We start from the raw sequence: 14,513 nt of genomic DNA, 5'->3' as shown, positions 1-14,513 counted from the left end.
TTGAATGTCTTTGAATATTATATTTACATATTTGTACAAGTACACTTGTAGGATAAATTCCTGGAGGTTGAATTACTAGGACAAAAGGCCGTGCATTTATATTTTGATGGTTCCTGCCAAATTTCTCTCCAAAGAAGATATCCAAGTTTTCATCCCTGTGAGCAATATATAAGAATGCTGGTTTTCCTGAACCCGTGCCAACACAACCTTAATCTTTGTCAGACTTTTAAGTGAGAAGTTGTGTCATTATTTTATAGTTTTAAAATTATGAATGATTTTGAATACTTCTATGTGTTTACATATTAGGTTGGTGCAAAAATAATTGTAGTTTTGGACCATGAATTTTAAATCACTATTACTAGGCTTGAACACATCTTTATTAATCAAAATAGGAACCTTACAATCAACACATTTTGCCAATGAGAAATAAGTTTCTTTATTCCTGTAGCATAAAAATTGGTGCTTTGGGATTCTGTGAGCTCTTAGAAAGCATTTTCTGCATCCTGCTGGTTGTGGAAGCATTTTCCCTGCAAAAAGTTGTTGAGATGCTTGAAGAAGCGGTAGTTGGTTAGTGAGAGGTCAGGTGAATATGGCCGATGAGACAAAACTTCATAGGCCAGTTCATTCAATTTTTGAAGCATTGGTTGTAAGATGGTGCTGTTGTGTGTTGTCGTGGAGAAGAATTGGTTGGGCCCTTTCTGTTGATGAATGCCGGCTGCAAGCGTTGCAGTTTTCAGTGCATCTCATTGATTTGCTGAGCATACTTCTCAGATGTAATGATTTCACTGGAATTCAGACAGCTGTAGTGGATCAGATGGGCAGCAGACCACCAATTTTTGGTGCAAGTTTGGATTTGGGAAATGCTTTGGAGCTTCTTCTCGGTCCAACCACTGAGCTGGGTGGTCATATAAAATCCACTTTTCGTTGCACATCACAATCTAATCAAGAAATGGTTCATTGTTGTATACAAGAAGACAAAACAACACTTCAAAACGATGATATTTTGATTTTCGGTCAGCTCATGAGGCACCCACTTAGCCAACTTTTTCACCTTTCCAATTTGCTTCAAATGCTGAACATAGAATGGTCAACATTGAGTTCGGCAGCTTCTCTTGTAGTTGTAAGAGGATCATCTTCGATGATTGCTCTCAATTGGTCATTGTCACTGTGCTCATCATCAAGGTTCTCATCTCCTTTGCAAAACTTCTTGAACCACCATTGCACTGTACGTTCGTTCGCAGTTTCTGGGCCAAATGTGCTGTTGATGTTGCAAGTTGTCTCTGCTGCTTTACGACGACCCATTTTGAACTTGAATAAGAAAATCACTGGAGTTTGTTTTTTGTCTAACATCATTTCCATAGTCTAAAATAAATATAAACAGCAAGTAATAAGTCATTAGCAAAAAAAAAATAAAGTGAGAAATGTGCATTAAAGTGATGTGTAACATAACCATGTTTAAGAATGTATTCTAATATCAAACGGAAAATTTCAACAATGCTAAAACTGCAATTACTTTTGCACCAACCTACTATTTATTATTCCTTGGACTATGTCTTAATACCTTCTGTTTTTTGTAATAAGTTTTTTTATTGATTATTATAACTCTTTGATTATTTTTCATACATACTGCAAGTGTTTTCACTTCTGATGTCTACTTGTAATATTTGCATTCTAGAAATTCTAGATTTAGAACTTCAAAAAAAATTGCGTCTAGCATACATTTGTATCACATTTTGGAAAGGCTTTCCCCATCTAAGGATTTTTTTCCCTAGTACTTCCATGGTTTAATTTTTATGTTTATTGTTTGACCCAGATACCAACATTTTTAACTTGTCAGAATTAATTGCTAAATTCATTTGGTGAGAACTGGCAAGATAATTTCGAAAAAGAAAAATGAGGAGGGACTAAAATTAGTGTTAGAAAACTGTACAATAAAAACAGTGTAGTAACGTTGTAAGAGTGGAAAGACCAGACTAGAACGCCCAGAAAGAGATTCAGTTATATAAAGGAGTAAGATTGTGATTTTAAAAAGTTGACATTACAGATAAATGGATGGGAAGAGTTAAACATTAGAAGAAGTTAAATAAAATTGAATATATTTTCTGATCTTGGAGTACAGAAGCTTTAAATCTAAAAGCAAAGCAAGGATTTATAAAGAAAATTACAGGTATCAGAAATATATTTGCATTGTGCACCCATATTCATAGCAGCATTATTCACAGTAGCCAACCCAGTGTCCATTGTGGATGAGTAGATCAACAAAATTTGGTATATACATATAATGGAATATTAGCTAGCTTTCAGAAGAAAAGACACTTGCTACAACATGTGTCAAAACTTTGAAGTCATTATGCTAAGTGAAATAACCCAGTCACAAAGAGACAAATATGGTGTGAATCCACTTATATGTAGAGCTTGTAGCTCGTTGGCTTAAACAAGTAGCCTTTAGCAAGTATTAATAGCTCCATGCAGCTCTTAGGATACAGAGGTTGAAGTATAAGGAGCATGTAATAGCCACCAAGATTGTCATACAAAGAATGGAAGAATACGAATAACTCTTTCTTAAGCCACATGAAGATAACACCAACTATTTTCATTTATAAAGTGGATGTACCTGCCACTATGCATTTTTCCCCCAACCCCCAGCACTGTATGAGGATTCCAGTTTCTCCGTATTCTCACCAACACTTGATCTTCTTAGTCTTTTTTTTTTTGGGGGGGGGCAGGGAGGGACAGAGTCTCACTCTGTTGCCCTGGCCAGAGTGCCCATGGCGTCAGCCTAGCTCACAGCAACCTGAAACTCCTGGGCTCAAGCAATCCTTTTGCCTCAGCCTCCCGAGTAGCTGGTACTACAGGCATGTGCCACCATGCCTGGCTAGTTTTTTCTATATATATTTTTAGTTGTCCAGCTGATTTTCTTTCTATTTTTAATAGAGGTGGGTTCTCGCTCTTGCTCATGCTGGTCTCGAACTCCTGAGCTCAAACAGTCCTCCTGCCTTGGCCTTCCAGGCCTCCCAGAGTGCTAGGATGCCTTCTTAGTCTTTAATTCTGGTGGATGTGTATAGTGGCACCTCATTTTTATTATTTTTAAAAATTTTTATTTATTTTTGAGACAGAGTCTCATTCTGTTGCCCGGGCTAGAGTGCCGTGGCGTCAGCCTAGCTCACAGCAACCTCGAACTCCTGGGCTTAAGCAATCCTTCTGCCTCAGCCTCCCGAGTAGCTGGGACTACAGGCATGCGCCACCATGCCCGGCTAATTTTTTTTTCTATATGTGTTTTTTAACTGTCCAAATCATTTCTTTCTATTTTAGTAGAGGTGGGGTCTCGCTCTTGCTCAGACTGGTCTCGAACTCCTGACCTCGAGCTGTCCTCCCGCCTCAGCCTCCCAGAGTGCTAGGATTACAGGTGTGACCTACTGCACCCGGCCAAAATTTATTTTTCATTGATACATAATATTTGTACATATTTGTGGGGTACATGTGATATTTTATTACATGCATAGAGTGTATAATGATCAAGTCAGGGTATTTAGGGTATCTATCACCTCAAATATTTATCATTGCCATGGTCTGGGAGTACATCAAGTCCTGTCTACTAGGTATTTTGAAATATACAGTACATTGTTGTTAACTATAGCCATCTTCTGCTATGGAACATTAGAGCTTATTTCTTCTAACTAACTGTATATTTGTACCAATTAACCAATCTCTCTTCATTGCTCCTTCCTCCCTGACCCCCCCCATATCTTATCATTTGCCTCTGTCTCCATAAGATCAACTTATATAGCTCTTACTTATGAATGACAGAGCATCTCACTGTTAGTTTTTCTGGTGACTAATGAGGATGAGCATCTTTTCCTGTGCTTATTTGCCTTTGATGAACTGTCAAAATCTTTTACTCATTTTAAAATTGGAATATCTTATTGATTCATAAGAGCTATTTATGTATTCTGGATATAAGTCCTTTTAAGATATAATTTGCAAGTATTTTCTCCCAGTATAGCTTTTCATTTTCTTAACAGGGTCATTTAAAGAGCAGAGTTTTTGTGAAGTCTAATTTTTTTCCTTGTATAGTTTCTACTTTTCATAACCGATTTAAGAAATCTTTGACTAATCCAAGACCAGTACGATATCCTGTTTTCTGCTAGAAGTTGTATAGTTTTAGCTCATGTGTTTAGATGATGTATGTTAAGGTAATTTTCCTCTTTTTCTCTGTGGAGTGAGGTAGGGGGTCAAAGCATTTTTTTTGGGGGGGGGCATATGGATAAATAGTTCCAATACCATTTGTTGAAAGGAATATATCCTTTCCCCAGTGAATTGCATAGACAACTTTTTCAAAAATCAATTGGACATGTATGTGTAGATCCATTTCTGACTTTCTGTTCCAGTAATCTGTAAGTCTGTCTTTACACTAGTAAATACCGTCTTCCTTACTGTCTTGTAATTTGGGAGAATTGACATTTTAATAACATTGAGTATTCTGATCTAGGAAGATGGCATATCTCTCCATATATTTAGGTCTTTAATTTCTTTCAGTAGTGTTTTGTATAGTCTTGCATATATTTTGTTATATTTATCCCTGAGAACTTTTGATGCTGTTGTAAGTTGTTTTTTGTTGTTGAGACAGCATCTTGCTCTTTTGCCTGGGCTAGAGTGCAGTGGCATCATCATACACTCAACCTCACTACAACCTCAAACTCCCGGGCTCAAGTGATTCTCGTGCCTCAGCCTCCTGAATAGCTTGGACTGTAGGTGTGCAGCAACATGCCTGGCTAATTTTTCTATTTTTTTTTTTTTTTAGAAATAGAGGAGGTCTTGCCATGTTGCCTAGGCTGATCTCAAACTCCTGGCCTCGAGCAGTCCTCCCACCTCAACCTCCCAAAGTGCTAGGATTACAGATGTGAGCCACTGCACCTGGTCGTATTTTTAATTTCAATTTCGAATTGCTTATTGCTAGGATGTAGAAATAAAATTAATTTTCATATATTGATCATGTATTATATATCCTTCCTAAACTCGCTTATTAGTTCTAATAGCTTCTTTGTAGATCCCTTTGCTTTGTCTACATAGATGATCATGTCATCTGGAAATAAGGCCTGTTTTCCTTCTTCTTTCCAAGCTGTATCTTTTATTTTTTTCTTGCCTTATTCAACTAGATAGGGCCACCAGTAAGTACAGTGTTGAATAGATGTGGTAAGAGTGGACATCTTTGCCTCATTGTTAATCTTAGAAAAGAAAGCATTCAAGTTCCCTTTTATTTCAGTTTGCTAAGAGTTATTAATGAGTATTAAATGTTATGAAATGCTTTTTCTCTGTTTTTTTTTTTTCTTTTAGGACACAATTAAAATTTGCTTTAAATATTTCTTTGGGAAAGGGACACTACACTTCTACACAATGAAGAGAAATATTTTTACAATCCAGGAGTCTTTTTATTTTTTTACACCTCCTATGAATTCATAGGAACTAGGTTCCAGCACCTCAGGCTTCTTTCCATTGCTTCTCGCAAAGTGTGCTACGCCTACTATGCCATGAATTCATAGGGAATAGTTCCAGTAGGTCAGGCTCCTTTCCATTGGTTCTCACAAAATGTGCTTCTCTGGGTGGAGCAGACTGGCGATTCAGTTGAACCCAGGTACCTTTCTCTTGGGCTTTCTTCTTATTTCTGATCATTTTCCTTCACACATTTCAGGAAGCTGTCTCTGCTGTTTGAGTGCTTAATATGCTCAATACACATTTTAATCCTCCTGGCAAGAATCTTGCCCTTGTTTACAACAATGCCAACAGCATGGTGGGTAACAGTGTAGACTCTTTGAGTGTTGCCATGGGGACATCTGTGGGGCATGCCTTTTTGAAAAGTACCCATTTCCTTGATGTCTGCAGTATTACCTTTCTTGTAGATTCCCATGTGGCCAAAGGAACAACTCCATGTTCCCTAAAAGGCCTAGAGAACAGGTATTAGTGCCTCTCCTCTGTCCCTTTGTGTTGGTCATTTTGGCGAATTACTAGAAGATGGCAGCTCTTGCCGAAAGGGCGTTTTCTGTATTGAGATGCTCATATATGTGTTTTTGTGGTTTTAGTTAACAGAGTGAATTTACATAGATTAATTTTTAAACATTACGACCTTGCATTCCTGGGATAAACCTTATTTGGTCATGATGTATTATCCTTTTTATGTATAATTGGATTTGATTTACTGATATTTTGTTTTGTTTCAATATCATGAGGTATATTGGTTTGTAGTTTCTTGAAAAAGGCTTACTCTGGGTATCAGGGTAATGATGGCCTTATAAAATGTGTTCCTGACTCTTTTTTTTTTTTTTTCCAGGAGAGTTTGTGTAGAATTGGCATTACTTTTTCCTTAAATATTTTGTAGTATTCACCTTGAAGCCATCTGGTCCCAAAGTTTTGTTTTTAACTTTGAATTTAATGTCTTTAATAAAACAGGGCTATTGAGATTGTCTTTTCTTCAGTGAGCTTATGTGTTTGTAGGATCTGTTGTGATATTCCTCTTTCATTGATCTTATTGATAACGTAGGTCTCCTCCCTTGTTTCTAATTGGTGTGACTAGAGATATATCAATTTTGTTGGTCTTTTTAAAGAACTGGTTTTCAGTTTGGTTGACTTTATCTTTTTAGTTTGGAGATACTCTTCTTATCTTTCTATAATTGACTTTTAATTTCTTTATCGTCTGAGAGTGAACTTTGTGTGGTTTTAATTATATTAAATTTGTTAAAATTCGTTTTATGACCCAGGATATAGCCTATCTGAAAAGAATGAGTATTCTGCTGCTGTTGGGTAGATTTTTCAATAAATGTCAATTAGATGTAATCAATTGATGACATTTTTTCAGTTCTTCTATGGCTTTGCTACTTCTCTGTCTTAATGAGAGAGTAGTTAAAGCCTCCAACTGTAATTATGAATTTTTCGTGTATTTTGAAGCTCTGTTGTTAGTTGCATACTTTTTTAGGATTGATATGTCTTCTTAGTGAATTGACCCTTTTATCAATATGTAATATGAACTGTCCCTCTTTGCTCTGAGGTCTATTTCATCTGTATTAACGTAGCTACTCAAGCTTTCTTTTGATTAGTGCTTACATGACATCTTTTTCCAGTCTTTTATTTTAACCTACCTATTATTTGTGTTTTTTATTTTAGTCTTTATTTTAATTCTTTTCTCCTTTTTTAAAATTTTTAAAACAATCTTGACTCTTATTCATTAAAATATTCTTTTATTTTTCACTGCATAAGAGGGCAATAGAAAACCTACCTATTATTATATTTGAAGTGAATTTTTTGGTTTTTTTTTTCCTCCTGGCAATCTCTACCTTTTGATTGGTATGTTTAAACCATTTGTATTTTATATAATTATTAATATGTTTGGATTAGATCTGTCATTTTATTATTTGTTTTTTGTTCCTTCTGTTTATTTCATTCCTCAATTTTTCTTTTCTTGCTTTCTATTGGGTTACTTGTACATTCTTAAATATTCTATTTTAATTATCTAGTGTGATTTTGATTATTTCCTTGTATAGTTTGTATAGTCGTTGCTCTAGTGATTACAATACACGTCTTGGACCCAGAATAACTAAATGCTTAATATTTGTTGATTGAAGTAGTATTTTGGGATTCTAATTGTGATTTTTTATTATGTTAGTGCTGAATGTTTTCTAAATAAAATCGCTGCAAAATGTCAGCTTTTCCTAACCTGCAATCTATTTAACATAATATTCCCTTATAGAGTTTTCCCCCAGAATATGCATGACTTGCTTTGCTTTATCTACAAAGGAGATAATGTTTTATCTTCATAGTCTCATTTAGGCTGATGTCTGCAGATAGATATCATACAGTTCACTTTTGCTTTTGATTCAGTTTGTTTCTGTTTTTTATATGACTTGTAACTTTAACTCTGCAAGCTATACACATGGCTAATTTTGAGGCTACGTGTTACGTTTCAGTGATTCTGCTTATATGGTACTAGTTGAAACGGTTGAATGGTCCCAAGGTAAACTTTGCCTCTTGGGTGTGATGTCAAAAAAGTTTCTTAATTTCTTTCAAGTCTGTTTCCTCCCCTATAAAATGAAAGATTTGAATTATTTGAACTTTGCCATTTTTTGGCTATATCCAGATTAATATAGTTTTGCTAATTTACAAATTAGCTCAGTTCATTTAAAGGATTTTTGGTTTTTGTCAAAACCAAACATTTAAAGCACCAATAGAGCACTTTGAAGAACATGGCAGATTTTACTAATACACTGGTCAAGGTGTCTGCGTTTTAATAATTCACGTAGATACTAGAATGACAGCTTACTTAGACCTGTGATATCCATTTATAGGAAATTTATAGCATGAAAGAGTTCAAAGTAAGCTGTCGTTAATGCTTGTGGCCCAAGTGATGCTGCCCTTGGCCAGCAGCTTCAATCTAGCCCCGTGCTGTGCAGTAGAGCTTTCTGTTATGCTATAAATGTATGTCTGCACTCTATAGTACAGTAGCTACTTTAATTTTATTTGATTTTAATTAGTTTAAATTTAAATAGCCACACATGGCTAATAGTCGTCAGGTAACAACATAGGTCTAGCCTCATAATTTCCTCCTTTATATCTAAAACCCCATCTTGGAATTTTTTTCTGGATCTCTCAAGCATGAGCTTATTGTAATCACAAACTTCTGGGAAAGTCCTTGACCTCTTAAGTCAGCTTGCAAAGTAGGAGAAGGAAGGCTGAACAAATTGGAAAGAAAATGATGCATATGGTGACAATTACAGTACAATATGAGTATTGTACCGATGAATAGGTTGATAAAGTGACTAAATGCCTGGGGATGTTCACTGAAGGAAAAGAAACTACTCCAGGGATTTTAAGTAGGAAGGGTTTAATATAGGGAATTAGATGTTGTAAAAATTACTATTCAAACCCAGCAAGTTCTTGGTTGGGTCTTCAGAAATGACCTCTAGACCAACATAGACCTACCAGGGAATCTGTTAGGAGCTCCCACCTCTGGATTCATTCTGGAAAGAGAAAACTGCTGCTACTGCTTCCACTTCCACTGCTTTTGGGCACCCAGAAAGCTGGAGATAATTACTAGTCTAGAGAAGGTGGGAAGAAATACATAAAAGTAATTCTTTTCTTCTTTTCAGTGACAAGCTGAGTCAATTTGAATAAAAGAACTAGAAGCTCAAAATTGTTAAGTGAAAACTTATTTTAGGTTAGGATAGCCTCTCTGAGAAAATTACAGAGACATAGAGAAAACAAAATTGCACTAATTGTGGTACATAAACTTTAAGTAGATTCTATTGTATATGTATACAAATAACCCTTATATATCCATTCTTTACAGATCCAGGATGAGAAGACTGATAAAAGAAGCTAGCTGAACAGCTATAAAATGCCCAAATCTGGGTTCACAAAACCAGTTCAGAGTGAAAATTCTGACAGTGACAGCAATATGGTAGAGAAGCCATATGGAAGAAAGGTATATGATTATACTAAAGATTTGTTAACTCTTTTTAAACTGGAGTAAGATTCCCAATTAAGTATATTTTTGTAATTTCTCACAAAATAAAAAGCAGTATGGATGCCAAATAAATTCAAACCATTTATCTAAGCCCTTTAGAAATAAATTGGATTCCTGGGATACGATTGTTTTTCATTGCCTAAGGGAAACACAATTGCTAAGTAAAAATTGCACAGTTCCACAAGAAATAATCATGGTCGGTGGGGAGGGACCCGAAACCTCACAGTCATTTGACATTTCTTCCCCTACTCCCTGACCCTCAGTGACAAAACAAACATACACACTAGATGTTCCATTTTCCAGATCTGTAACCTTGGATAAATTTATGTAACTTCTCCAACCTCAGTGTCTCTTTCTCTGCAGTAGAGGACAATATGCCTTCTAGAATAGAATTGCTGTGACAGTAAAATGGCATAATAATTGTACTTAATGCAATACCTGGTACATAGTAAGTGCTCAGTAAAGGTTAACAGTTTTTGTTATTATTAGTTATTACCAGTAACCTGTGATTCTGTCTTTTTATATCTTTCTTCATTCCTATTTAATTTAAACCTTCAGAACCTTCATTTGGACTTCAGCAATGGCCTCACTATCCCTAGTCTTTCCTTATATCATTAGTTTTATACACTATTTTTTAATTTTTCCCTTCTGTTTACTTTTTTTTTTTTTGTGAGACAGAGTCTCACTCTGTTGCCCAGGCTAGAGTGCCATGGCGTCAGCCTAGCTCACAGCAACCTCAAACTCCTGGGCTCGAGGGATCCTCCTGCCTCAGCCTCCCGAGTAGCTGGGACTACAGGCATGTGCCACCATGCCTGGCTAATTTTTTTTATATATATATATTTTTAGCTGTCCATGTAATTTCTTTCTATTTTTAGTAGAGACGGGGGTCTTGCTCTTGCTCAGGCTGGTCTCGAACTCCTGAACTCCAGCGATCCACCCGCCTCGGCCTCCCAGAGGGCTAGGATACTTTTTTTTGAAGTCTTTTTTTAAGCCTCATTCTTACTGAAGGATGTCTGAGATGTTTCTAGTTTTTAGCTAATACAGTTGTGCAGCCATCATCACAATCCAGTTTTAGAACATTTCTGTCACTAAAAAGATTCTTGTCCATTTGTAGTCAGTCTTCACTCCCACCCCAACTCCCTAAATCTGCTTTCAAAACCAAGAAGTGTGCGTTTTCAAACTGTGTTCTTTTCAAAATTGGGAATTGTAGGATCAGCTTGTAGTTTCTACAAAAATATCCTCCTGGGATTTTGATAGGAATTTCATTGAGTCTGTACCTTGAATCTGTAGATCATTTTGAGTAGTATTGCCATCTTGATATTGTCTTCCAATCCATGAACATGGAATATCTTTCCATGTCTTTAATTCTTTAGTTTCCCTCAGCAGTTCTTTGTAGTTTCCAGTGTATAAGTCTTGCGCTTCTATTGTTAAATTATTCAAAAGCATTTTATTCTTTTCAGTGTTATTCAGTAGTTTTTAATATATTTACAGAATTGTGCAATCATAACCACAGTTGATTTTAGAACGTTTTCATGCCAATATACACTCTTGAGAGAAAGAGAAATGTACAAATAACATCTTACTGTTATTATGAGCATACTGACCTTGCAGATTCCCTCACATGATCTCAGGGACCATAATTTGAGAACTTCCATACCAGTGTAATAAGCACATTAATGAAACTGTTGAGTGTACAGGAAGAAAAAAAGAGAAGCAATCAGTGCTTCTTAGAGGTTTGGGATGGCCTCAAAGTGAAATAGATACTTAATCTGGATTCTGAAGGAATAAGTATTTACAACCATCAGGAAAGTGAAAGTAAAGGGTAGTCTAAGTAAAAGACACAACAAATAAACAAACATGAATCTGTCGCAGCAGTACATACTGAGTTGGGATGTAGCCTATGAAGGATGGAGGATAGGAGATGAGTCTGTAGCATTAATCAGGGGCCAGTTCGTTATGGCCTTGTGTGCCTTGCCAACGGTCTTGGAATTTATTCTTTAGTCAGTGAGATAGAAGGGAGGGGCCGTAGAGGAGACCACTTAGAGTGCTATTTTTTAAAATCCCAAGGAGAGGAAGTGGCTTTGGAGATGGAGAGAAGTTGGAAGATTTAAAAGATGTTGAATGAATTAACCTTGTGTATGAATAAAAAGTAGTCTGAGTCTACTGTGAGGTTTCTGTTTTCAATGCCTAGGTTAATGATTGGACTATTTCCTGAGAGAGAATTCAGGAGAAAGAACAAGTTGTTTCAAGAATTAGTTTGGTTTGTACTTGCTGAATTGAGTTTTGGCCATTGGGATATCCAAGGAGAAGTGTTTAATAGGCAGTTAGGTATGAGTTTAAGAGTTCAAAACAGAAATCTAGATTGGAAATAAATACATAAGCATTTGTAGAAAAGTAAGTAGGGACATGGAGATGTTGCCCAAAGAGAGTGCATAAAGTGGAGCAAGAATGGTGGAGGCTATACTCTGAGGAATTCAGATATTTTAGGAGAAGTCAAGTGACAGGGAAAGAGAAGGCCCTAGAGAACCAAGGGAGGTTCTAGAGAGAAGAGTGCCCAAGGGAGGAGAGAATCTGTGGTGCCAAATGCCAGAGAGAGATTAATAGGACAGATGAGGCCATTGAGACACCTTAGATGACCTTGGTAAAAGTAGTTTCAGTGGAGTTGTGGGGACAGAGTACAATGTTAAATTTGAGGAAAGCATTAGAACTTTTATTTCTAAATGTTTAAATATAGTGAAGGTTGCATTTGTGAAAATTCATCTGGGCTGCTTTGGGTTTGAATTTATAAGGCAAAACTCGTTGAAGCTTTTATTTTTCTTAGGTACTTTCTATCTTTTGAAAGCTGTCACTCAATAAATCATAAAAGTATGATTTCTTAAAAGAGTAGGAAAAAGAGCAAAAAGCAAACACTTTCTACTAAATATTTCTATTAAAAACTTTCCTTAGGTAAGTTAAGAATACATGTTAATCATTAGATTTATAAAATAAACACAAAGAATAAATAGACTGTTTCTTATTTTATTAACTTTTGGCTTGTATAAAGAGCTAGATTTATTCTCAGTCTCTATTTAACCATACTATACTTTTTCAAGATCATGTTTGGGTAGTAATCAAAAGCTCTTCTAAGGCAGTATGCCTGGTACTTAATGCCATGCTTTGGGATTTCAGAGCAACTTGGCATCAAAAACTGTTGTTAGAATTATTTTCCTCAGTTTTTAAATGAATATTTAACTGCTTATTTGTACTTTAAGAAAGGAAGGGCCATAATTTCCATTCCAAAGTTCCTACTTGTAGACCGTGTTGCTGCTGTTTAAGACAAAGTGAAGAAATTAGGAGAAGGGTGAGAGAAGGTATGACCATATTATCCATTTGTGTATTTGCAATTGATATTCTTTTGATTGTCTTTTCTTAATGATTGGCTTTGAAGCCAGCTTCTGGGCTCTACTGAGTTTTTTCCCATAAAATATTTAGAAATGAATATATAGTTATATAAATTAGAGACGTTATTTACAACTTGGTATGACAGAATATTGCTGTTATGAGATCCTAAATTAATAAAATAACCTGAGCCAGATGTGGGTAGTATATACCTATAGTCCCAGCTGGTTGGGAGGCTGAGGCAGGAGGATCACTTGAGCTCAATAGTTCCGGACCAGGCTGGGCAACATAGCAAGATCCTGTCTCTTAAAAATTTCTTTTTTTTAAATTAACCTCAACCAAAATTTAACTCCTTAAATAGAGTATAATTTAAATAATAATTACATTCTATGGCAATTTACTTTTTATATAGTTGTTTTCATTACCTCATTAAATATCACACTAGTTAGTTTCATCAAGCATATCCGTTCACAATTCTTCAACTATTTTACTCCTTGACTGCTAATCTGTGGTCTTTTCTCCCCATTCATTTTAGTTTAGTCTAGAAATTTCTCCATTACTGCTTTTAGGTATGAATCAGTATATATAATTTACAATACAGAATCTTTTGTAAAATGTAATATGATAATCTGAAATTTGGGCTAACCTTCTAAGTATTTTGTTGTATCCTTTTCATCATCAATATAGTTCAGACATTCATTATTTCCTAAGTGATTACTGAGAAATTTTTTCTTTTATTGTCCAAGAAATTTAATACATGTTCATTATAGAAAAATAGAAAATACATTTAATAATAGTGAAAATCGAAATTACCTTGTCAAAATTATGAAGGATCTGAGATTTTACCCTACTTGGAAACTATTCAGTTTCACAGATGCTGGCAGAAAACACAAGACTCCTGGGTCAGAGATAAAGCAATGTCTATTACACATAGCAATAGCAGTAGCCAGAGTATGAGCCTTTGTGTCTGTTTCGAGCCTCATTTCTCACAAGGGGGATGTAAAAAAGGGCCGGGTGACAGCTGCATATGCATTGGGTTGCATTATAGGAGAGGAATCCCAAATCTTTTATGATGCGCAGTAAGTCCACCTGACCTTTGCCATAGAAGGAGACATTTTTGTCCTGGATGGTGAACAGACCTGCCTTTTGCTCCTAAGGGACATACTATCTCTATCCTCCAAGGCTGTTTTTTATACAAGTATCCTGGAAAAGACAGTTCAGAACAGAGGAAATTAGTGCCTCTGCTTGCAAAATGTGCAGACGTGCAAGAGAGACGTGGAGAATTATCTCCCAACACGCCTGTAATGCCACCACCCACAGATAGTTATTATCATTTTGGTTTACAGGTATAATCATTTTATTGTGCTCTTTACAAATTGAAAGTTAGTGGCAATTCTGCATCAAGGAACTCACTGAAGGCTCAGATGATCTTTAGCATATTTTAGCAATAAAGTATTTTTAAATTAAGATATGTATATTCTAGATATCCTATTTCACACTTAGTAGACTACCATATGGTATAAACATATCTTTAATATGTACCGGGAAGCCAAAAATTTTGTTTGATTCACTTTATTGTGATATTGCTTTATCATGGTGGTCTGGAATCAAAACCCACTGTATC

At 35.7% G+C, this 14,513-nt stretch overlaps 1 protein-coding gene across 8 annotated transcripts in view; it reads left to right on the top strand.

Annotated features, from left to right (window-relative positions):
* The window catches only part of ANKRD12 (ankyrin repeat domain 12), a 113,979-nt gene that overhangs the window by 20,238 nt on the left and 79,228 nt on the right, over window positions 1-14,513 (top strand). For all 8 annotated transcript variants that reach the window (XM_045527252.1, XM_045527250.1, XM_045527254.1 and 5 more), the window contains exon 2: window positions 9,335-9,469. In XM_045527252.1, coding sequence (XP_045383208.1) covers window positions 9,383-9,469 — 87 coding nt within the window. In that variant the 5' untranslated portion in view covers window positions 9,335-9,382. The remainder of the gene's footprint in view (window positions 1-9,334; window positions 9,470-14,513) is intronic.

The sequence above is a fragment of the Lemur catta genome, chromosome 16, assembly GCF_020740605.2.
Source record: "Lemur catta isolate mLemCat1 chromosome 16, mLemCat1.pri, whole genome shotgun sequence".
In the NCBI taxonomy this organism is placed as follows: Eukaryota; Metazoa; Chordata; class Mammalia; order Primates; family Lemuridae; genus Lemur; species Lemur catta.
Note: the sequence above shows the minus strand (reverse complement) of the source record. Positions and strands in the feature narration are given on the sequence as shown.